This window comes from Oncorhynchus tshawytscha, unplaced genomic scaffold, assembly GCF_018296145.1.
Source record: "Oncorhynchus tshawytscha isolate Ot180627B unplaced genomic scaffold, Otsh_v2.0 Un_contig_3428_pilon_pilon, whole genome shotgun sequence".
NCBI classification, from domain to species: domain Eukaryota; kingdom Metazoa; phylum Chordata; class Actinopteri; order Salmoniformes; family Salmonidae; genus Oncorhynchus; species Oncorhynchus tshawytscha.
In genome coordinates, this window is record NW_024609042.1 from 14,749 (window position 1) to 39,756 (window position 25,008).

The window sequence follows — 25,008 nt, forward strand, 5'->3', positions numbered from 1 at the left end:
TTAAATAAATTAATCATAAAATACGCCGCTGTGGTGACCAAAGTTGAGAATAAACAAAAGTGATGTCACTATATTGCATCATCATGACTAAGTGATGTCACTATATTGCATCATTGATGACTAAGTGATGATGTCTGTCTTTTCTGGAGTCGTTCCTGGGGTTAAAATCTCTGGTTAAAATCTCTGGTTAAAAGCTCTGGTTAACGTCTTTGGTTAAAGTCTCTGGTTAAAAGCTCTGGTTAAAAGCTCTGGTTAAAAGCTCTGGTTAAAAGCTCTGGTTAAAAGCTCTGGTTAAAAGCTCTGGTTAAAGGCTCTGGTTAAAGGCTCTGGTTAAAAGCGCTGGTTAACGGCTCTGGTTAACGGCTCTGGTACCTTTCACAGTGGTCTGTTTGAGTGTTTTTTCAATCTTTAAAAAAAATGTTAACCTTTATTTAACAAGGCAAGTCAGTTAAGAACAAATGATTATTTACAATGACGGTGTGTATCAGTCATGCTGTGGGTCCTTTAAAGTGTGTGTGTGTTGGTGTGGTGTGTACTGTAGTGTTGTGTGTTGGTGTGGTGTGTACTGTAGTGTTGTGTGTTGGTGTGGTGTGTACTGTAGTGTTGTGTGTTGGTGTGGTGTGTACTGTAGTGTTGTGTGTTGGTGTGGTGTGTACTGTAGTGTTGTGTGTTGGTGTGGTGTGTACTGTAGTGTTGTGTGTTGGTGTGGTGTGTACTGTAGTGTTGTGTGTTGGTGTGGTGTGTACTGTAGTGTTGTGTGTTGGTGTGGTGTGTACTGTAGTGTGTGTGTTGGTGTGGTGTGTATTGTAGTGTGTGTTGTAGTGTGTATTGTAGTGTGTGTGCGTGTGTGTTGGTGTGGTGTGTACTGTAGTGGTGTGTGTTGGTGTGGTGTGTACTGTAGTGGTGTGTGTTGGTGTGGTGTGTATTGTAGTGGTGTGTATTGTAGTGGTGTGTATTGTAGTGGTGTGTGTTGTAGTGGTGTGTATTGTAGTGGTGTGTGTTGTAGTGGTGTGTGTTGTAGTGGTGTGTATTGTAGTGGTGTGTGTTGTAGTGGTGTGTGTTGGTGTGGTGTGTATTGTAGTGGTGTGTGCTGTAGTGGTGTGTGTTGGTGTGGTGTGTATTGTAGTGGTGTGTATTGTAGTGTGTGTGTGTGTATTGTAGTGTGTGTGGTGTAGTGTGTATTGTAGTGTGTGTGTGTTGGTGTGGTGTGTTGATGTGTGTTGGTGGGGTGTGGTGTGCATTGTAGTGGTGTGTGTGTTGGTGTGGTGTGTATTGTAGTGTGTGTGTGTATTGTAGTGGTGTGGTGTGTATCCATTGTGGCTATAGAGGGGATATGTATTGTAGTGGTGTGTAGTGTGTATTGTAGTGTGTTGTAGTAGTGTGTGTTGTTGTAGTGGTGTGTATTGTTGTAGTGGTGTATGTTGTAGTAGTGTGTATTGTTGTGGTGGTGTGTATTGTAGTGGTCTGTTGTGGTGGTGTGTATTGTTGTAGTGGTGTGTGTTGTAGTGGTGTGTATTGTAGTGGTGTGTATTGTTGTAGTGGTGTGTATTGTAGTGTGTGTGTGTAGTGTGTATTGTAGTGGTGTGGTGTGTATTGTAGTGTGTGTGTGTGTATTGTAGTGTGTGTTGTAGTGGTGTAGTGTGTATTGTAGTGTGTGTGTGTTGGTGTGGTGTGTTGATGTGTGTTGGTGGGGTGTGGTGTGCATTGTAGTGTGTGTATGTTGGTGTGGTGTGTATTGTAATGGTAGTGTGTATTGTAGTGTGTGTGTGTAGTGTGTATTGTAGTGGTGTGGTGTGTATTGTAGTGTGTGTGTGTGTGTATTGTAGTGTGTGTGTTGTAGTGGTGTAGTGTGTATTGTAGTGTGTGTGTGTTGGTGTGGTGTGTTGATGTGTGTTGGTGGGGTGTGGTGTGCATTGTAGTGTGTGTGTGTTGGTGTGGTGTGTATTGTAATGGTGGTGTGTATTGTAGTGTGTGTGTGTAGTGTGTATTGTAGTGGTGTGGTGTGTATTGTAGTGTGTGTGTGTGTGTATTGTAGTGTGTGTGTTGTAGTGGTGTAGTGTGTATTGTAGTGTGTGTGTGTTGGTGTGGTGTGTTGATGTGTGTTGGTGGGGTGTGGTGTGCATTGTAGTGTGTGTGTGTTGGTGTGGTGTGTATTGTAATGGTGGTGTGTATTGTAGTGTGTGTGTGTAGTGTGTATTGTAGTGGTGTGGTGTGTATTGTAGTGGTGCGGTGTGTATCCATTGTGGCTATAGAGGGATATGTATTGTAGTAGTGTGTAGTGTGTGTTGTAGTGTGTATTGTAGTGTAGTGTGTGTTGTAGTGTGTATTGTAGTGTGTTGTAGTAGTGTGTGTTGTTGTAGTGGTGTGTGTTGTAGTGGTGTGTGTTGTAGTGGTGTGTATTGTAGTGGTGTGTGTTGTGGTGGTGTGTATTGTAGTGGTGTGTATTGTTGTAGTGGTGTGTGTTGTAGTAGTGTGTGTTGTTGTAGTGGTGTGTGTTGTAGTGGTGTGTATTGTAGTGGTGTGTGTTGTAGTGGTGTGTGTATTGTAGTGGTGTGTATTGTTGTAGTGGTGTGTATTGTTGTAGTGGTGTGTATTGTTGTAGTGTGTGTTGTAGTGGTGTGTATTGTTGTGTGTATTGTTGTGTGTTGTTGTAGTGGTGTGTGTTGTAGTGGTGTGTATTGTAGTGGTGTGTATTGTAGTGGTGTGTATTGTAGTGGTGTGTGTTGTAGTGGTGTGTGTTGTAGTGGTGTGTGTTGTAGTGGTGTGTGTTGTAGTGGTGTGTGTTGTAGTGGTGTGTATTGTAGTGGTCTGTTGTGGTGGTGTGTATTGTTGTAGTGGTGTGTGTTGTAGTGGTGTGTATTGTAGTGGTGTGTATTGTTGTAGTGGTGTGTATTGTAGTGTGTGTGTGTAGTGTGTATTGTAGTGTGTGTGTTGTAGTGGTGTAGTGTGTATTGTAGTGTGTGTGTGTTGGTGTGGTGTGTTGATGTGTGTTGGTGGGGTGTGGTGTGCATTGTAGTGTGTGTGTGTTGGTGTGGTGTGTATTGTAATGGTGGTGTGTATTGTAGTGTGTGTGTGTAGTGTGTATTGTAGTGGTGTGGTGTGTATTGTAGTGGTGTGGTGTGTATCCATTGTGGCTATAGAGGGGATATGTATTGTAGTAGTGTGTAGTGTGTGTTGTAGTGTGTATTGTAGTGTAGTGTGTGTTGTAGTGTGTATTGTAGTGTGTTGTAGTAGTGTGTGTTGTTGTAGTGGTGTGTGTTGTAGTGGTGTGTGTTGTAGTGGTGTGTATTGTAGTGGTGTGTATTGTAGTGGTGTGTATTGTTGTAGTGGTGTGTGTTGTAGTAGTGTGTGTTGTTGTAGTGGTGTGTGTTGTAGTGGTGTGTGTTGTAGTGGTGTGTGTTGTAGTGGTGTGTGTATTGTAGTGGTGTGTATTGTTGTAGTGGTGTGTGTATTGTAGTGGTGTGTATTGTTGTAGTGGTGTGTATTGTTGTAGTGGTGTGTATTGTTGTAGTGTGTGTTGTAGTGGTGTGTATTGTTGTAGTGTGTGTTGTAGTGGTGTGTATTGTTGTGTGTATTGTTGTGTGTTGTTGTAGTGGTGTGTGTTGTAGTGGTGTGTATTGTAGTGGTGTGTATTGTAGTGGTGTGTATTGTAGTGGTGTGTGTTGTAGTGGTGTGTGTTGTAGTGGTGTGTGTTGTAGTGGTGTGTGTTGTAGTGGTGTGTATTGTAGTGGTCTGTTGTGGTGGTGTGTATTGTTGTAGTGGTGTGTGTTGTAGTGGTGTGTATTGTAGTGGTGTGTATTGTTGTAGTGGTGTGTATTGTAGTGTGTGTGTGTAGTGTGTATTGTAGTGGTGTGGTGTGTATTGTAGTGTGTGTGTGTGTATTGTAGTGTGTGTGTTGTAGTGGTGTAGTGTGTATTGTAGTGTGTGTGTGTTGGTGTGGTGTGTTGATGTGTGTTGGTGGGGTGTGGTGTGCATTGTAGTGTGTGTATGTTGGTGTGGTGTGTATTGTAATGGTAGTGTGTATTGTAGTGTGTGTGTGTAGTGTGTATTGTAGTGGTGTGGTGTGTATTGTAGTGTGTGTGTGTATTGTAGTGTGTGTGTTGTAGTGGTGTAGTGTGTATTGTAGTGTGTGTGTGTTGGTGTGGTGTGTTGATGTGTGTTGGTGGGGTGTGGTGTGCATTGTAGTGTGTGTGTGTTGGTGTGGTGTGTATTGTAATGGTGGTGTGTATTGTAGTGTGTGTGTGTAGTGTGTATTGTAGTGGTGTGGTGTGTATTGTAGTGGTGTGGTGTGTATCCATTGTGGCTATAGAGGGGATATGTATTGTAGTGTGTGTTGTAGTGTGTGTTGTTGTAGTGGTGTGTGTTGTAGTGGTGTGTATTGTAGTGGTGTGTGTTGTGGTGGTGTGTATTGTAGTGGTGTGTATTGTTGTAGTGGTGTGTGTTGTAGTAGTGTGTGTTGTTGTAGTGGTGTGTGTTGTAGTGGTGTGTATTGTAGTGGTGTGTGTTGTAGTGGTGTGTATTGTAGTGGTGTGTATTGTTGTAGTGGTGTGTATTGTTGTAGTGTGTGTTGTAGTGGTGTGTATTGTTGTAGTGGTGTGTGTTGTAGTGGTGTGTGTTGTAGTGGTGTGTATTGTTGTGTGTATTGTTGTGTGTTGTTGTAGTGGTGTGTGTTGTAGTGGTGTGTGTTGTAGTGGTCTGTTGTGGTGGTGTGTATTGTTGTAGTGGTGTGTGTTGTAGTGGTGTGTATTGTAGTGGTGTGTATTGTTGTAGTGGTGTGTATTGTAGTGTGTGTGTGTAGTGTGTATTGTAGTGGTGTGGTGTGTATTGTAGTGTGTGTGTGTGTATTGTAGTGTGTGTGTTGTAGTGGTGTAGTGTGTATTGTAGTGTGTGTGTGTTGGTGTGGTGTGTTGATGTGTGTTGGTGGGGTGTGGTGTGCATTGTAGTGTGTGTATGTTGGTGTGGTGTGTATTGTAATGGTAGTGTGTATTGTAGTGTGTGTGTGTAGTGTGTATTGTAGTGGTGTGGTGTGTATTGTAGTGTGTGTGTGTGTGTGTATTGTAGTGTGTGTGTTGTAGTGGTGTAGTGTGTATTGTAGTGTGTGTGTGTTGGTGTGGTGTGTTGATGTGTGTTGGTGGGGTGTGGTGTGTATTGTAGTGGTGTGTATTGTAGTGGTGTGTATTGTAGTAGTGTGTGTTGTTGTAGTGGTGTGTGTTGTAGTGGTGTGTGTTGTAGTGGTGTGTGTTGTAGTGGTGTGTATTGTAGTGGTGTGTGTTGTGGTGGTGTGTGTTGTGGTGGTGTGTATTGTAGTGGTGTGTATTGTAGTGGTGTGTATTGTTGTAGTGTGTATTGTAGTGGTGTGTGTTGTAGTGGTGTGTGTATTGTTGTAGTGGTGTGTGTATTGTTGTAGTGGTGTGTATTGTTGTAGTGGTGTGTATTGTAGTGGTGTGTATTGTTGTAGTGGTGTGTATTGTTGTAGTGGTGTGTATTGTTGTAGTGTGTGTTGTAGTGGTGTGTATTGTTGTAGTGGTGTGTGTTGTAGTGGTGTGTGTTGTAGTGGTGTGTGTTGTAGTGGTGTGTATTGTTGTGTGTATTGTTGTGTGTTGTTGTAGTGGTGTGTGTTGTAGTGGTGTGTATTGTAGTGGTGTGTATTGTAGTGGTGTGTATTGTAGTGGTGTGTGTTGTAGTGGTGTGTATTGTAGTGGTGTGTATTGTAGTGGTGTGTATTGTAGTGGTGTGTATTGTAGTGGTGTGTATTGTAGTGGTGTGTATTGTAGTAGTGTGTATTGTAGTGGTGTGTGTTGTAGTGGTGTGTATTGTAGTGGTGTGTATTGTAGTGGTGTGTATTGTAGTGGTGTGTATTGTAGTGGTGTGTATTGTAGTGGTGTGTATTGTAGTGGTGTGTATTGTAGTGGTGTGTGTTGTAGTGGTGTGTGTTGTTGTAGTGGTTTGTGTTGTAGTGGTGTGTATTGTAGTGGTGTGTATTGTAGTGTGTAGTGGTGTGTATTGTAGTGTGTAGTGGTGTGTATTGTAGTGGTGTGTATTGTAGTGGTGTGTATTGTAGTAGTGTGTGTTGTTGTAGTGGTGTGTGTTGTAGTGTGTAGTGGTGTGTATTGTAGTGTGTAGTGGTGTGTATTGTAGTGTAGTGGTGTGTGTTGTAGTGTGTTGTAGTGTGTTCTAGTGGTGTGTGTTGTAGTGTGTTGTAGTGGTGTGTGTTGTAGTGTGTTGTAGTGATGTGTGTTGTAGTGTGTTGTAGTGGTGTGTGTTGTAGTGATGTGTGTTGTAGTGTGTTGTAGTGGTGTGTAGTGGTGTGTGTTGTAGTGGTGTGTGTTGTAGTGATGTGTGTTGTAGTGTGTTGTAGTGGTGTGTAGTGGTGTGTATCCATTGTGGCTATAGAGGGGATGTGTCTCTCCTTCTTCTGGTCCTGGTGGGTTTAGTCTGTTTACCTGGAAGACACAAGGGGACCTGGTCAATGTAATCCACAAAGCGTGTGTGTGTGTGTGTGTGTGTGCAGAGCGTACCTTCAGCCCCTCGTATCTCAGGCAGCAGAGAGGTTCTTAGTTCAGGGAAGAGAATGTCTGGCTTCCTCTTCCCAACCGTAGCCATACGCTCGCGGTCTCCTCGGTCACGCTCGCGGTCGGACAGGAAGGAACGTTCGTGGATCACACTCTTCTCTGATATCATCTGCAGAGGACAGAGAAAAGAGAGTAGAGAGAGAAGAGAGAAGAGATAGAGGAGAGAGATGAGCTAGAGAAGAGGAGTGAGGAGAGACAAGAAGACAGGGGAGAGGAGAGGAGAAGATGAGAAAAGAGAGGAGGAGAGACAGAGGAGAGGAGAGACAGGAGACAGGAGAGAGGAGGAAAAAGAGGAGAGGAGTAGTGACAGGAGAGAGGAGAGGAGACAGGAGAGGAGACAGGAGAGAGGAGAGGAGAGGAGATGAGAGGAGAGACAAGAATAGAATAGAATGATATAGCCCGACAGAGGAGTGGTTAGATGATCTTGTGGAAGAACATTTCACTTGAGCAGTTACACACACACACACACACACACACACACACACACACACACTTACCTGAGCCATCAGATTGCCAGTGAAATGACTGGAGAGAGATTGCTGTGAGATTCTGTTGAAAATGTTTACATGTCTTTTAGACTTGTCTATTGACCTAGAGACGACAGACAGACAAACACATAAACACACAGTCACCAACTCTCTAGGGCTCGATACAATCAGATCCGCTTTAGCCAAGATCCGCTTTAGCCAAGATCCGCTTTAGCCAAGATCCGCTTTAGCCAAGATCCACATAGCGGTTGTGTTGGCGGTGGAACTGCATTGTGAGCAAATCAAATCCACAAGTGGCTAAAGCGGACGTTGCCATTGGCTGGAGTTAACGTTAACAGACATCCCACGCTGCCTTGTTTCTTGGGACACTGTGATGTAACACCACCTCAACCATACAAATCCTTTTTATTTAGTTTCATGACTGTTCAATTTGAGTGTCATTATTTCTATATAGTGTACACTTTCTCTCTGTATTTATTTTTTTACCCCAATTGGTAGTTACAGTCTTGTCTCATCGCTGCAACTGCCGTACCGACTTGGGAGAGACAAAGGTCGAAGGTCTCCGAAACACAACCCAACCAAGCCGCACTGCTTCTTGACACAATGCCCGCTTAACCCGGAAGCCTGTCGGAGGAAACACCGTGCAGCTGGCGACCGTGTAAGGAGTTTACCGCTAGTGTGCGATGGGACAAGGAAATCCCTGCCGGGCCAAACCCTCCCCTAACCCGGACGACGCTGTCCCAAGTGTGCGCCGCACCAAGGGTCTCTCAGTCGCGGCCGGCTGAATCTCTAGTGGTGCCAGCTAGCGATGCAGTGCCTTAAACCACTGCGCCACTCGGGAGGCCTCATTAACGCGAGTGGGGTGGGTGTGGCTTCGTGACAATGATCACAGGAGCAGCTGCCCCACCGATTTGACGGCTCCACCTCCGACACTGCCAAAACAACCACTATGTGTGTCTGCTATCTGATTGAATCTAGGCCTAAGCCTTGTTTTCGTTGTTGTTATTGTTTGTTTGTCCTCTCTCTAGGACAAACAAACAATAACAACAACGAAAACAAGTGTTATGTTCTTCAACCCTGGTCCAACATTCTCAGTGTGATGCATTATGGGAGCTGTAGTTCTGCACCTCAGACCGAGTGTTCCGGGTTGAGGCCCCACCCCAACTCCGCCCAGGTTGCCGTTGCCATGGGCGACGACAGCCAGTAGGTTGTGTGTAGGTGTCTGTGTGAAGGTGAGTGAGAGGGGAGGGATGAGAGGTAGAGGTTGGTCCTGGGTTGGTCCTACGGTTGGATCGTGGTCCTCTACGGTCCTCTCTGGTTCTTCCACTCTGGGTTTGATGGCGATAGTGTTGCTCAGACTCCTAAACAAAACAGATTTAAGGTTGTATCCAAAATGGCACCCTATTCCCTATATAGTGCACTACTATAGACCAGGGCCCTATTCCCTATATAGCGCACTACTATAGACCAGGGCCCTATTCCCTATATAGTGCACTACTTTAGACCAGAGCCCTATTCCCTATATAGTGCACTACTTTAGACCAGGGCTGGCACCCTATTCCCTATATAGTACACTACCTTAGACCAGGCTTACAGGACTCTTTCGACCAATAGGGTACCATTTGGGACAAAAAAAAAAAAAAGGTCTACAATTCATTCAAGATTTCTGTCTTTTTTAATGTAACAGAAAAGTAATTAAGATGATCATTATTTTTAAATAACTATTTTTTTTTTTTTTAAAATAACCGCTAATAATGCTGAAACTGATCGTACGTGGTGATGGTTCGACCGTGGTGAACCGCGACCGCGTGGCTCTCTGTGGTCCAGTCAGCCTTCTCAGGTTTACCAGCTGCAGTAGTGGTCATAGTAGTGGTTGACTCTATTGTCTTGTCCGGGTCTCGGGGTTTAGACTCTGTGGTGGTTGGAGCTTTGGAGAGTTTGGTGACGTCTGGTTTGGTGACGTTCACTTTGACTGTTGTACTGCTGGAGTCCTGGAGTGGAGGAGAGGAGGGGAGGAGAGGGGGCAGGGGAGGGGACAGGGTTAGAGGAGAGGAGGGAGGGGGCAGGGTTAGAGGAGAGGAGAGGGCAGAGTGAGAGGAGGGGAGGGGGCAGGGTTAGAGGAGAGGGCAGAGTGAGAGGAGAGGAGGGGAGGGGGCAGGGTTAGAGGAGAGGAGAGGGCAGAGTTAGAGGAGGGGAGGAGAGAGGGGAGGGGAGGGGGCAGGGTTAGAGGAGAGGAGAGGGCAGAGTGAGAGGAGGGGAGGGGGCAGGGTTAGAGGAGAGGAGAGGGCAGAGTGAGAGGAGAGGAGGGGAGGGGGCAGGGTTAGAGGAGAGGAGAGGGCAGAGTGAGAGGAGAGGAGGGGGCAGGGTTAGAGGAGAGGAGAGGGCAGAGTTAGGAGGGGAGGAGAGGGGAGGGGGGCAGGGTTAGAGGAGAGGAGAGGGCAGAGTGAGAGGAGAGGAGGGGAGGGGGCAGGGTTAGAGGAGGAGGAGGGGAGGGGGCAGGGTTAGAGGAGAGGAGAGGGCAGAGTGAGAGGAGAGGAGGGGAGGGGGCAGGGTTAGAGGAGAGGAGAGGGCAGAGTTAGAGGAGGGGAGGAGAGAGGGGAGGGGAGGGGGCAGGGTTAGAGGAGAGGAGAGGGCAGAGTGAGAGGAGAGGAGGGGAGGGGGCAGGGGAGGGGGCAGGGTTAGAGGAGAGGAGGGGAGGGGGCAGGGTTAGAGGAGAGGAGAGGGCAGAGTGAGAGGAGAGGAGGGAGGGGGCAGGGTTAGAGGAGAGGAGAGGGCAGAGTTAGAGGAGGGGAGGAGAGAGGGGAGGGGAGGGGGCAGGGTTAGAGGAGAGGAGAGGGCAGAGTGAGAGGAGAGGAGGGGAGGGGGCAGGGTTAGAGGAGAGGAGAGGGCAGAGTGAGAGGAGGGGGGGGCAGGGTTAGAGGAGAGGAGAGGGCAGAGTGAGAGGAGAGGAGGGGAGGGGGCAGGGTTAGAGGAGAGGAGAGGGCAGAGTTAGAGGAGGGGAGGAGAGAGGGGAGGGGAGGGGGCAGGGTTAGAGGAGAGGAGAGGGCAGAGTGAGAGGAGAGGAGGGGAGGGGGCAGGGTTAGAGGAGAGGATAGGGCAGAGTTAGAGGAGAGGAGGGGAGGGGCAGGGTTAGAGGAGAGGGTTAAAGGAGAGGAGAGGAAAGGGTTAGAGGAGAGGAGATGAGATTAAATTAAATTAAATGAGAGGAGAGGTAGCCAATGGTAACCAAGGGAAACCAACGGCAACCAATAGTAACCAATGGTAACCAACGGTAGCCAATGGTAACCAATGGTAACCAACGGCAGCCATTATTAACCATTTGGGCTATAAAGCCTCGGCAACAAGTCAATACAATTGACAGCTCTGGTGTTCTAAACATAAATAACACTGACTGAAATGTAGCTTTATTAAAATGGCAGAAGTATAAATCTAAACCAAAATCAAATCACATTCATTGGTCGCTTACACATATGTTATCACAGGTACAGCTAAATGCTTGTGTTTCTAGCTCCAACAGTAATATCTAGCTAAATGCTTGTGCTTCTAGTTCCAACAGTGCAGTAATCCCTAGCTAAATGCTTGTGTTTCTAGCTCCAACAGTAATACCTAGCTAAATGCTTGTGTTTCTAGCTCCAACAGTACAGTAATACCCAGCTAAATGCTTGTGTTCCTAGCTCCAAAAGTGCAGTAATACCTAGCTAAATGCTTGTGTCCTAGCTCCAACAGTAATACCTAGCTAAATGCTTGTGTTTCTAGCACCAAGAGTAATACCTAGCAAAATGTTTGTGTTGCTATCTCCAACAGTACAGTAACACCTAGCTAAATGCTTATGTTCCTAGCTCCAACAGTAATACCCAGCTAAATGCTTGTGTTTCTAGCTCCAACAGTAATACCTAGCTAAATGCTTGTGTTTGTAGCTCCAACAGTAATACCTAGCTAAATGCTTGTGTTTCTAGCTCCAACAGTACAGTAATACCCAGCTAAATGCTTGTAGCTCCAAAAGTGCAGTAATACCTAGCTAAATGCTTGTGTTTCTAGCTCCAACAGTACAGTAACACCTAGCTAAATGCTTATGTTCCTAGCTCAAACAGTAATACCCAGCTAAATGCTTGTGTTTCTAGCTCCAACAGTGATACCTAGCTAAATGCTTGTGTTTCTAGCTCCAACAGTAATACCTAGCTAAATGCTTGTGTTTGTAGCTCCAACAGTAATACCTAGCTAAATGCTTGTGTTTCTAGCTCCAACAGTACAGTAATACCCAGCTAAATGCTTGTGTTCCTAGCTCCAAAAGTGCAGTAATACCTAGCTAAATGCTTGTGTTTCTAGCACCAAGAGTAATACCTAGCAAAATGTTTGTGTTGCTATCTCCAACAGTACAGTAACACCTAGCTAAATGCTTATGTTCCTAGCTCCAACAGTAATACCTAGCTAAATGCTTGTGTTTCTAGCACCAAGAGTAATATCTAGCTAAATGATTGTGTTTCTAGCTCCAACAGTACAGTAATACCCAGCTAAATGCTTGTGTTTCTAGCTCCAACAGTGATACCTAGATAAAAGCTTGTGTTTCTAGCTCCAACAGTAATACCTAGATAAATGCTTGTGTTCCTAGCTCCAACAGTACAGTAATACCCAGCTAAATGCTTGTGTTTCTAGCTCCAACAGTGATACCTAGCTAAATGCTTGTGTTTCTAGCTCCAACAGTAATACCTAGCTAAATGCTTGTGTTTGTAGCTCCAACAGTAATACCTAGCTAAATGCTTGTGTTTGTAGCTCCAACAGTACAGTAATACCCAGCTAAATGCTTGTGTTTCTAGCTCCAACAGTAATACCCAGCTAAATGCTTGTGTTCCTAGCTCCAACAGTGCAGTAATACCTAGCTAAATGCTTGTGTCCTAGCTCCAACAGTGCAGTAATACCTAGCTAAATGCTTGTGTTTCTAGCAACAAGAATAATACCTAGCTAAATGTTTGTGTTTATAGCTCCAACAGTGCAGTAACACCTAGTTAAATGCTTGTGTTTCCAGCTCCAACAGTGCAGGGATACCTTGCAAAAAGCGTTGTGTTTATAGATCCAACAGTAATACCTAGCTAAATGCTTGTTCCTAGCTCCAACAGTAATACCTAGCAAAATGCTTGTGTTTCTAGCTCCAACAGTAATGCCTAGCTAAATGCATGTTCCTAGCTCCAACAGTAATACCTAGCTAAATGCTTGTGTTTCTGGCTCCAACAGTGATACCTAGCAAAATGCTTGTGTTTCTAGCTCCAACAGTAATACCTAGCTAAATGCTTGTGTTTCTAGCTCCAACAGTAATACCTAGCTAAATGCATGTTCCTAGCTCCAACAGTAATACCTAGCTAAATGCTTGTGTTGCTGGCTCCAACAGTGATACCTAGCAAAATGCTTGTGTTTATAGCTCCAGCAGTGATACCTAGCTAAATGCTTGTGTTTCTAGCTCCAACAGTAATACCTAGTTAAATGCTTGTGTTTCCAGCTCCAACAGTGCAGTGATACCTTGCAAAATGCTTCTAGCTCCAACAGTAATACCGAGCTAAATGCCTGTGTTTCTGGCTCGAACAGTAATACCTAGCTAAATGCTTGTGTTTCCAGCTCCAACAGTAATACCTAGCTAAATGCTTGTGTTTCCAGCTCCACCAGAGCAGTAATACCTAGCTAAAAGCTTGTGTTTCTTGCTCCAACAGTGCAGTAATACCTTGCTAAATGCTTGTGTTTCTGTTCTAGCTCCAACAGTAATACCTTGCTAAATGCTTGTGTTTCTGTTCTGGGTCCAACAGTGCAGTAATACCTAGCTAAATGCTTGTGTTTCTGTTCTAGCTCCGACAGGGCAGTAATACCTAGCTAAATGCTTGTATTTCTGTTCTAGCTCCAACAGTGCAGTAATACCTAGCTAAATGCTTGTATTTCTGTTCTAGCTCCAACAGTGCAGTAATACCTAGCTAAATGCTTGTATTTCTGTTCTAGCTCCAACAGTGCAGTAATACCTAGCTAAATGCTTGTGTTTCTGTTCTAGCTCCAACAGTGCAGTAATACCTAGCTAAATGCTTGTGTTTCTAGCTCCAACAGTAATACCTAGCTAAATGCATGTTCCTAGCTCCAACAGTAATACCTAGCTAAATGCTTGTGTTTCTGGCTCCAACAGTGATACCTAGCAAAATGCTTGTGTTTATAGCTCCAGCAGTGATACCTAGCTAAATGCTTGTGTTTCTAGCTCCAACAGTAATACCTAGTTAAATGCTTGTGTTTCTAGCTCCAACAGTGCAGTGATACCTTGCAAAATGCTTCTAGCTCCAACAGTAATACCGAGCTAAATGCCTGTGTTTCTGGCTCGAACAGTGATACTTGGCTAAATGCTTGTGTTTCTAGCTCCAACAGTAATACCGAGCTAAATGCCTGTGTTTCTGGCTCCAACAGTAATACCTAGCTAAAAGCTTGTGTTTCTTGCTCCAACACTGCAGTAATACCTAGCTAAATGCTTGTGTTTCTAGCTCCAACAGTAATACCGAGCTAAATGCCTGTGTTTCTGGCTCCAACAGTGATACCTAGCTAAATGCTTGTGTTTCTGTTCTGGGTCCAACAGTGCAGTAATACCTAGCTAAATGCTTGTGTTTCTGTTCTAGCTCCAACAGTGCAGTAATACCTAGCTAAATGCTTGTGTTTCTGTTCTGGGTCCAACAGTGCAGTAATACCTAGCTAAATGCTTGTGTTTCTGTTCTAGCTCCAACAGTGCAGTAATACCTAGCTAAATGCTTGTGTTTCTGTTCTAGCTCCAACAGTGATACCTAGCTAAATGCTTGTGTTTCTGTTCTTGCTCCAACAGTAATACCTAGCTAAATGCTTGTGTTTCTGTTCTAGCTCCAACAGTGCAGTAATACCTAGCTAAATGCTTGTGTTTCTGTTCTAGCTCCAACAGTGCAGTAATACCTAGCTAAATGCTTGTGTTTCTGTTCTGGCTCCAACAGTGCAGAAATACCTAGCTAAATGCTTGTGTTTCTGTTCTTGCTCCAACAGTAATACCTAGCTAAATGCTTGTGTTTCTGTTCTAGCTCCAACAGTGCAGTAATACCTAGCTAAATGCTTGTGTTTCTGTTCTAGCTCCAACAGTGCAGTAATACCTAGCTAAATGCTTGTGTTTCTGTTCTAGCTCCAACAGTGCAGTAATACCTAGCTAAATGCTTGTGTTTCTGTTCTAGCTCCAACAGTGATACCTAGCTAAATGCTTGTGTTTCTGTTCTAGCTCCAACAGTGCAGTAATACCTAGCTAAATGCTTGTGTTTCTGTTCTGGCTCCAACAGTGATACCTAGCTAAATGCTTGTGTTTCTGTTCTTGCTCCAACAGTAATACCTAGCTAAATGCTTGTGTTTCTGTTCTGGCTCCAACAGTGATACCTAGCTAAATGCTTGTGTTTCTGTTCTTGCTCCAACAGTAATACCTAGCTAAATGCTTGTGTTTCTGTTCTAGCTCCAACAGTGCAGTAATACCTAGCTAAATGCTTGTGTTTCTGTTCTGGCTCCAACAGTAATACCTAGCTAAATGCTTGTGTTTCTGTTCTAGCTCCAACAGTGCAGTAATACCTAGCTAAATGCTTGTGTTTCTGTTCTAGCTCCAACAGTGCAGTAATACCTAGCTAAATGCTTGTGTTTCTGTTCTGGCTCCAACAGTAATACCTAGCTAAATGCTTGTGTCTCTGTTCTAGCTCCAACAGTGCAGTAATACCTAGCTAAATGCTTGTGTTTCTGTTCTAGCTCCAACAGTGCAGTAATACCTAGCTAAATGCTTGTGTTTCTGTTCTGGCTCCAACAGTGATACCTAGCTAAATGCTTGTGTTTCTGTTCTTGCTCCAACAGTAATACCTAGCTAAATGCTTGTGTTTCTGTTCTGGCTCCAACAGTGATACCTAGCTAAATGCTTGTGTTTCTGTTCTAGCTCCAACAGTGCAGTAATACCTAGCTAAATGCTTGTGTTTCTGTTCTAGCTCCAACAGTGCAGTAATACCTAGCTAAATGCTTGTGTTTCTAGCTCCAACAGTGCAGTGATACCTTGCAAAATGCTTCTAGCTCCAACAGTAATACCTAGTTAAATGCTTGTGTTTCCAGCTCCAACAGAGCAGTAATACCTAGCTAAATGCTTGTGTTTCTAGCTCCAACAGTGCAGTGATACCTTGCAAAATGCTTCTAGCTCCAACAGTAATACCGAGCTAAATGCCTGTGTTTCTGGCTCGAACAGTGATACCTAGCTAAATGCTTGTGTTTCTAGCTCCAACAGTAATACCGAGCTAAATGCCTGTGTTTCTGGCTCCAACAGTAATACCTAGCTAAAAGCTTGTGTTTCTTGCTCCAACAGTGCAGTAATACCTTGCTAAATGCTTGTGTTTCTGTTCTAGCTCCAACAGTAATACTGAGCTAAATGCCTGTGTTTCTGGCTCCAACAGTGATACCTAGCTAAATGCTTGTGTTTCTGTTCTGGGTCCAACAGTGCAGTAATACCTAGCTAAATGCTTGTGTTTCTGTTCTAGCTCCAACAGTGCAGTAATACCTAGCTAAATGCTTGTGTTTCTGTTCTGGGTCCAACAGTGCAGTAATACCTAGCTAAATGCTTGTGTTTCTGTTCTAGCTCCAACAGTGCAGTAATACCTAGCTAAATGCTTGTGTTTCTGTTCTAGCTCCAACAGTGATACCTAGCTAAATGCTTGTGTTTCTGTTCTAGCTCCAACAGTGCAGTAATACCTAGCTAAATGCTTGTGTTTCTGTTCTGGCTCCAACAGTGCAGAAATACCTAGCTAAATGCTTGTGTTTCTGTTCTTGCTCCAACAGTAATACCTAGCTAAATGCTTGTGTTTCTGTTCTAGCTCCAACAGTGCAGTAATACCTAGCTAAATGCTTGTGTTTCTGTTCTAGCTCCAACAGTGCAGTAATACCTAGCTAAATGCTTGTGTTTCTGTTCTAGCTCCAACAGTGCAGTAATACCTAGCTAAATGCTTGTGTTTCTGTTCTGGCTCCAACAGTGATACCTAGCTAAATGCTTGTGTTTCTGTTCTTGCTCCAACAGTAATACCTAGCTAAATGCTTGTGTTTCTGTTCTAGCTCCAACAGTGCAGTAATACCTAGCTAAATGCTTGTGTTTCTGTTCTGGCTCCAACAGTAATACCTAGCTAAATGCTTGTGTTTCTGTTCTAGCTCCAACAGTGCAGTAATACCTAGCTAAATGCTTGTATTTCTGTTCTAGCTCCAACAGTGCAGTAATACCTAGCTAAATGCTTGTATTTCTGTTCTAGCTCCAACAGTGCAGTAATACCTAGCTAAATGCTTGTGTTTCTGTTCTAGCTCCAACAGTGCAGTAATACCTAGCTAAATGCTTGTGTTTCTAGCTCCAACAGTAATACCTAGCTAAATGCATGTTCCTAGCTCCAACAGTAATACCTAGCTAAATGCTTGTGTTTCTGGCTCCAACAGTGATACCTAGCAAAATGCTTGTGTTTATAGCTCCAGCAGTGATACCTAGCTAAATGCTTGTGTTTCTAGCTCCAACAGTAATACCTAGTTAAATGCTTGTGTTTCTAGCTCCAACAGTGCAGTGATACCTTGCAAAATGCTTCTAGCTCCAACAGTAATACCGAGCTAAATGCCTGTGTTTCTGGCTCGAACAGTGATACTTGGCTAAATGCTTGTGTTTCTAGCTCCAACAGTAATACCGAGCTAAATGCCTGTGTTTCTGGCTCCAACAGTAATACCTAGCTAAAAGCTTGTGTTTCTTGCTCCAACACTGCAGTAATACCTAGCTAAATGCTTGTGTTTCTAGCTCCAACAGTAATACCGAGCTAAATGCCTGTGTTTCTGGCTCCAACAGTGATACCTAGCTAAATGCTTGTGTTTCTGTTCTGGGTCCAACAGTGCAGTAATACCTAGCTAAATGCTTGTGTTTCTGTTCTAGCTCCAACAGTGCAGTAATACCTAGCTAAATGCTTGTGTTTCTGTTCTGGGTCCAACAGTGCAGTAATACCTAGCTAAATGCTTGTGTTTCTGTTCTAGCTCCAACAGTGCAGTAATACCTAGCTAAATGCTTGTGTTTCTGTTCTAGCTCCAACAGTGATACCTAGCTAAATGCTTGTGTTTCTGTTCTAGCTCCAACAGTGCAGTAATACCTAGCTAAATGCTTGTGTTTCTGTTCTGGCTCCAACAGTGATACCTAGCTAAATGCTTGTGTTTCTGTTCTTGCTCCAACAGTAATACCTAGCTAAATGCTTGTGTTTCTGTTCTAGCTCCAACAGTGCAGTAATACCTAGCTAAATGCTTGTGTTTCTGTTCTAGCTCCAACAGTGCAGTAATACCTAGCTAAATGCTTGTGTTTCTGTTCTGGCTCCAACAGTGCAGAAATACCTAGCTAAATGCTTGTGTTTCTGTTCTTGCTCCAACAGTAATACCTAGCTAAATGCTTGTGTTTCTGTTCTAGCTCCAACAGTGCAGTAATACCTAGCTAAATGCTTGTGTTTCTGTTCTGGCTCCAACAGTAATACCTAGCTAAATGCTTGTGTTTCTGTTCTAGCTCCAACAGTGCAGTAATACCTAGCTAAATGCTTGTGTTTCTGTTCTAGCTCCAACAGTGCAGTAATACCTAGCTAAATGCTTGTGTTTCTGTTCTGGCTCCAACAGTAATACCTAGCTAAATGCTTGTGTCTCTGTTCTAGCTCCAACAGTGCAGTAATACCTAGCTAAATGCTTGTGTTTCTGTTCTAGCTCCAACAGTGCAGTAATACCTAGCTAAATGCTTGTGTTTCTGTTCTGGCTCCAACAGTGATACCTAGCTAAATGCTTGTGTTTCTGTTCTTGCTCCAACAGTAATACCTAGCTAAATGCTTGTGTTTCTGTTCTGGCTCCAACAGTGATACCTAGCTAAATGCTTGTGTTTCTGTTCTAGCTCCAACAGTGCAGTAATACCTAGCTAAATGCTTGTGTTTCTGTTCTAGCTCCAACAGTGCAGTAATACCTAGCTAAATGCTTGTGTTTCTAGCTCCAACAGTGCAGTGATACCTTGCAAAATGCTTCTAGCTCCAACAGTAATACCTAGCTAAATGCTTGTGTTTCTGTTCTAGCTCCAACAGAGCAGTAATACCTAGCTAAATGCTTGTGTTTCTAGCTCCAACAGTGCAGTGATACCTTGCAAAATGCTTCTAGCTCCAACAGTAATACCGAGCTAAATGCCTGTGTTTCTGGCTCGAACAGTGATACCTAGCTAAATGCTTGTGTTTCTAGCTCCAACAGTAATACTGAGCTAAATGCCTGTGTTTCTGGCTCCAACAGTAATACCTAGCTAAAAGCTTGTGTTTCTTGCTCCAACACTGCAGTAATACCTAGCTAAATGCTTGTGTTTCTAGCTCCAACAGTAATACTGAGCTAAATGCCTGTGTTTCTGGCTCCAACAGTGATACCTAGCTAAATGCTTGTGTTTCTGTTCTGGGTCCAACAGTGCAGTAATACCTAGCTAAATGCTTGTGTTTCTGTTCTAGCTCCAACAGTGCAGTAATACCTAGCTAAATGCTTGTGTTTCTGTTCTGGGTCCAACAGTGCAGTAATACCTAGCTAAATGCTTGTGTTTCTGTTCTAGCTCCAACAGTGCAGTAATACCTAGCTAAATGCTTGTGTTTCTGTTCTAGCTCCAACAGTGATACCTAGCTAAATGCTTGTGTTTCTGTTCTAGCTCCAACAGTGCAGTAATACCTAGCTAAATGCTTGTGTTTCTGTTCTGGCTCCAACAGTGCAGAAATACCTAGCTAAATGCTTGTGTTTCTGTTCTTGCTCCAACAGTAATACCTAGCTAAATGCTTGTGTTTCTGTTCTAGCTCCAACAGTGCAGTAATACCTAGCTAAATGCTTGTGTTTCTGTTCTAGCTCCAACAGTGCAGTAATACCTAGCTAAATGCTTGTGTTTCTGTTCTAGCTCCAACAGTGCAGTAATACCTAGCTAAATGCTTGTGTTTCTGTTCTGGCTCCAACAGTGATACCTAGCTAAATGCTTGTGTTTCTGTTCTTGCTCCAACAGTAATACCTAGCTAAATGCTTGTGTTTCTGTTCTAGCTCCAACAGTGCAGTAATACCTAGCTAAATGCTTGTGTTTCTGTTCTGGCTCCAACAGTAATACCTAGCTAAATGCTTGTGTTTCTGTTCTAGCTCCAACAGTGCAGTAATACCTAGCTAAATGCTTGTGTTTCTGTTCTAGCTCCAACAGTGCAGTAATACCTAGCTAAATGCTTGTGTTTCTGTTCTGGCTCCAACAGTGATACCTAGCTAAATGCTTGTGTTTCTGTTCTTGCTCCAACAGTAATACCTAGCTAAATGCTTGTGTTTCTGTTCTGGCTCCAACAGTGATACCTAGCTAAATGCTTGTGTTTCTGTTCTAGCTCCAACAGTGCAGTAATACCTAGCTAAATGCTTGTGTTTCTGTTCTAGCTCCAACAGTGCAGTAATACCTAGCTAAATGCTTGTATTTCTGTTCTAGCTCCAACAGTGCAGAAATACCTAGCTAAATGCTTGTGTTTCTGTTCTTGCTCCAACAGTAATACCTAGCTAAATGCTTGTGTTTCTGTTCTAGCTCCAACAGTGCAGTAATACCTAGCTAAATGCTTGTGTCTCTGTTCTAGCTCCAACAGTGCAGTAATACCTAGCTAAATGCTTGTGTTTCTGTTCTGGCTCCAACAGTGCAGTAATACCTAGCTAAATGCTTGTGTTTCTGTTCTAGCTCCAACAGTGCAGTAATACGAACGAGCAGAGTCCGGAGAGTACAAAACATTAAGAACACCTGCTCTTTCCATAACAGACTGACCAGGTGAGTCCAGGTGAAAGCTGCGATCCCTTATTGATGTCACCTGTTAAATCTACTTCAGTCAGGGTAGATGATTGAGACATGGATTGTGTACGTTGGCCATTCAGAGGGTGACAAAGATTTAAGTCCCTTTGAACAGGGCATGGTAGTAGGTGCCAGGCGCACCGATTTGAGTGTGTCAAGAACTGCAAAGCTGCTGGGTTTTTCACAATGAACAGTTTCCTGTGTGTATCAAGAATGGTCCACCATCCAAAGGATGTCCAGCCAACTTGGCACAACTGTGGGAAGCTTTGGTGCCAACATGGGCCAGCATCCCTGTGGAACGCTTTCAATACCTAGTGGAGTCTATTCCCCCAATGAATTGAGGCTGTTCTGAGGGCAAGGGGGGGGGGTGCAACTCAATATCAGGAAGGTGTTCTTAAAGTTTTGTACTCAGTGTATATACATATACAGTGCCTTGCGAAAGTATTCGGCCCCCTTGAACTTTGCGACCTTTTGCCACATTTCAGGCTTCAAACATAAAGATATAAAACTGTATTTTTTGTGAAGAATCAACAACAAGTGGGACACAATCATGAAGTGGAACGACATTTATTGGATATTTCAAACTTTTTAACAAATCAAAACTGAAAAATTGGGCGTGCAAAATTATTCAGCCCCCTTAAGTTAATACTTTGTAGCGCCACCTTTTCAAATCAAATCAAATCAATCAATTGCTGCGATTACAGCTGTAAGTCACTTGGGGTATGTCTCTATCAGTTTTGCACATCGAGAGACTGAAATTTTTTCCCATTCCTCCTTGCAAAACAGCTCAAGCTCAGTGAGGTTGGATGGAGAGCATTTGTGAACAGCAGTTTTCAGTTCTTTCCACAGATTCTCGATTGGATTCAGGTCTGACTTTGACTTGGCCAGTCTAACACCTGGATATGTTTATTTTTGAACCATTCCATTGTAGATTTTGCTTTATGTTTTGGATCGTTGTCTTGTTGGAAGACAAATCTCCATCCCAGTCTCAGGTCTTTTGCAGACTCCATCAGGTTTTCTTCCAGAATGGTCCTGTATTTGGCTCCATCCATCTTCCCATCAATTTTAACCATCTTCCCTGTCCCTGCTGAAGAAAAGCAGGCCCAAACCATGATGCTGCCACCACCATGTTTGACAGTGGGGATGTTGTGTTCAGGGTGATGAGCTGTGTTGCTTTTACGCCAAACATAACGTTTTGCATTGTTGCCAAAAAGTTCAATTTTGGTTTCATCTGACCAGAGCACCTTCTTCCACATGTTTGGTGTGTCTCCCAGGTGGCTTGTGGCAAACTTTAAACAACACTTTTTATGGATATCTTTAAGAAATGGCTTTCTTCTTGCCACTCTTCCATAAAGGCCAGATTTGTGCAATATACGACTGATTGTTGTCCTATGGACAGAGTCTCCCACCTCAGCTGTAGATCTCTGTAGTTCATCCAGAGTGATCATGGGCCTCTTGGCTGCATCTCTGATCAGTCTTCTCCTTGTATGACCTGAAAGTTTAGAGGGACGGCCAGGTCTTGGTAGATTTGCAGTGGTCTGATACTCCTACCATTTCAATATTATCGCTTGCACAGTGCTCCTTGGGATGTTTAAAGCTTGGGACATCTTTTTGTATCCAAATCCGGCTTTAAACCTCTTCACATACTCCAAGGTGGCATAGCAGTTCAGACATCTTTTGTCCTCGTCTTGTCATGTCCTGTATATATATATATATTTACAACTTTTTCACATACATTTTATTTTTATTTTCCATCAACTCATCTTCAAAACACTCTCCTGCAACCCGCCTCACCAATTTATATTTATAAAAAAGTATTATTTACATCAAATCTGTAATCCTCCAAGAAGCTAGCCTGAAACTAGCCAGAAGCAAATCCAGAAGCTAATCAGAAGCTAGTTCAGAAGCTAGTTAGCTTCTTTACTGGCAAATCGTTAGTATTCTGCTAACCACGGTTTGTGGTCATCAGCTATCCTTTAGCTCGAAAATCTATCGCCAGTTCTATATGGCGCAGCGCGGCTCGGAACGGAACATACCGGATCAATTTTTCTCTCCATGTCCCTGGATTTCGACTGCTCTCTGGACATTCATACCCGGATCTCACAGCTAGCTAGTCAAACGACCTCCAGCGGTCAAACGACCTCCACTCATCACTGTAAAACGCTCACTGAAACACTTCTGCGAGCAGGCCTTTCTAATCGACCTGGCCGGGGTATCCTGGAAGGATATTGATCTCATCCCGTCAGTAGAGGATGCCTGGATATTTTTTTTAAATGCCTTCCTAACCATCTTAAATAAACATGCCCCATTCAAGAAATTTAGAACCAGGAACAGATATAGCCCTTGGTTCTCCCCAGACCTGACTGCCCTTAACCAACACAAAAACATCCTATGGCGTTCTGCATTAGCATCGAACAGCCCCCGTGATATGCAGCTGTTCAGGGAAGCTAGAAACCATTATACACAGGCAGTTAGAAAAGCCAAGGCTAGCTTTTTCAAGCAGAAATTTGCTTCCTGCAACACTAACTCAAAAAGTTCTGGGACACTGTAAAGTCCATGGAGAATAAGAACACCTCCTCCCAGCTGCCCACTGCACTGAAGATAGGAAACACTGTCACCTCTGATAAATCCACCATAATTGAGAATTTCAATAAGCATTTTTCTACGGCTGGCCATGCTTTCCACCTGGCTACTCCTACCCCGGTCAACAGCACTGCACCCCCAACAGCAACTCGCCCAAGCCTTCCCCATTTCTCCTTCTCCCAAATCCATTCAGCTGATGTTCTGAAAGAGCTGCAAAATCTGGACCCCTAAAAATCAGCCGGGCTAGACAATCTGGACCCTTTCTTTCTAAAATGATCTGCCGAAATTGTTGCCACCCCTATTACTAGCCTGTTCAACCTCTCTTTCGTGTCGTCTGAGATTCCCAAAGATTGGAATGCAGCTGCGGTCATCCCCCTCTTCAAAGGGGGGGGAACACTCTTGACCCAAACTGCTACAGACCTATATCTATCCTACCGTGCCTTTCTAAGGTCTTCGAAAGCCTAGTCAACAAACAGATTACCGACCATTTCGAATCTCACCATACCTTTTCTGCTATGCAATCTGGTTTCAGAGCTGGTCATGAGTGCACCTCAGCCACGCTCAAGGTCCTAAACGATATCTTAACCGCCATCGATAAGAAACATTACTGTGCAGCCGGATTCATTGATCTGGCCAAGGCTTTCGACTCTGTCAATCACCACATCCTCATCGGCAGACTCGAGAGCCTTGGTTTCTCAAATGATTGCCTCGCCTGGTTCACCAACTACTTCTCTGATAGAGTTCAGTGTGTCAAATCGGAGGGTCTGCTGTCCGGACCTCTGGCAGTCTCTATGGGGGTGCCACAGGGTTCAATTCTTGGACCGACTCTCTTCTCTGTATACATCAATGAGGTCGCTCTTGCTGCTGGTGAGTCTCTGATCCACCTCTACGCAGACGACACCATTCTGTATACTTCCGGCCCTTCTTTGGACACTGTGTTAACAACCCTCCAGGCAAGCTTCAATGCCATTCAACTCTCCTTCCGTGGCCTCCAATTGCTCTTAAATACAAGTAAAACTAAATGCATGCTCTTCAACCGATCGCTACCTGCACCTACCCGCCTGTCCAACATCACTACTCTGGACGGCTCTGACTTAGAATACGTGGACAACTACAAATACTTAGGTGTCTGTTTAGACTGTAAACTCTCCTTCCAGACCCATATCAAACATCTCCAATCCAAAGTTAAATCTAGAATTGGCTTCCTATTTCGCAACAAAGCATCCTTCACTCATGCTGCCAAACATACCCTTGTAAAACTGACCATCCTACCAATCCTCGACTTTGGCGATGTCATTTACAAAATAGCCTCCAATACCCTACTCAACAAATTGGATGCAGTCTATCACAGTGCAATCCATTTTGTCACCAAAGCCCCATATACTACCCACCATTGCGACCTGTACGCTCTCGTTGGCTGGCCTCGCTTCATACTCGTCGCCAAACCCACTGGCTCCATGTCATCTACAAGACCCTGCTAGGTAAAGTCCCCCTTATCTCAGGTCGCTGGTCACCATAGCATCTCCCACCTGTAGCACACGCTCCAGCAGGTATATCTCTCTAGTCACCCCCAAAACCAATTCTTTCTTTGGCCGCCTCTCCTTCCAGTTCTCTGCTGCCAATGACTGGAACGAACTACTAAAATCTCTGAAACTGGAAACACTTATCTCCCTCACTAGCTTTAAGCACCAACTGTCAGAGCAGCTCACAGATTACTGCACCTGTACATAGCCCACCTATAATTTAGCCCAAACAACTACCTCTTTCCCAACTGTATTTCATTTTTATTTCTTTATTTATTTTGCTCCTTTGCACCCCATTATTTTTATTTCTACTTTGCACATTCTTCCATTGCAAAACTACCATTCCAGTGTTTTACTTGCTATATTGTATTTACTTTGCCACCATGGCCTTTTTTGCCTTTACCTCCCTTCTCACCTCATTTGCTCACATTGTATATAGACTTGTTTATACTGTATTATTGACTGTATGTTTGTTTTACTCCATGTGTAACTCTGTGTCGTTGTATCTGTCGAACTGCTTTGCTTTATCTTGGCCAGGTCGCAATTGTAAATGAGAACTTGTTCTCAACTTGCCTACCTGGTTAAATAAAGGTAAAATAAAGAAATAAAAAATAAATAAATAAACAACAGTATCTCAGACCTGCCTGGTGTGTTCCTTGTTCTTCATGATGCTCTCTGCGCTTTTAACAGACCTCTGAGACTATCACAGTGCAGGTGCATTTATACGGAGACTTGATTACACACAGGTAGGTAGATTGTATTTATCATCATTAGTCATTTAGGTCAACATTGGATCATTCAGAGATCCTCACTGAACTTCTGGAGAGAGTTTGCTGCACTGAAAGTAAAGGGGCTGAATAATTTTGCACGCCCAATTTTTCCGTTTTTGATTTGTTAAAAAAGTTTGAAATATCCAATAAATGTCGTTCCACTTCATGATTGTGTCCCACTTGTTGTTGATTCTTCACAAAAAAATACAGTTTTAT

The 25,008-nt window shown here is 43.8% G+C and overlaps 1 protein-coding gene across 1 annotated transcript in view; it reads right to left on the reverse strand.

Annotated features, from left to right (window-relative positions):
- Positions 1 to 6,312: 6,312 nt before the first annotated feature.
- Positions 6,313 to 25,008, reverse strand: part of LOC112240181 (cyclin-dependent kinase-like 2) — a 47,222-nt gene continuing 28,526 nt past the window's right edge. Inside the window, exons 8-12 of the mRNA XM_042314056.1 lie at positions 8,834 to 9,051; positions 8,188 to 8,421; positions 7,070 to 7,163; positions 6,519 to 6,681; positions 6,313 to 6,443 (exon numbers count right to left, since the gene is read on the reverse strand). Coding sequence (XP_042169990.1) covers positions 6,388 to 6,443; positions 6,519 to 6,681; positions 7,070 to 7,163; positions 8,188 to 8,421; positions 8,834 to 9,051 — 765 coding nt within the window. The 3' untranslated portion in view covers positions 6,313 to 6,387. The remainder of the gene's footprint in view (positions 6,444 to 6,518; positions 6,682 to 7,069; positions 7,164 to 8,187; positions 8,422 to 8,833; positions 9,052 to 25,008) is intronic.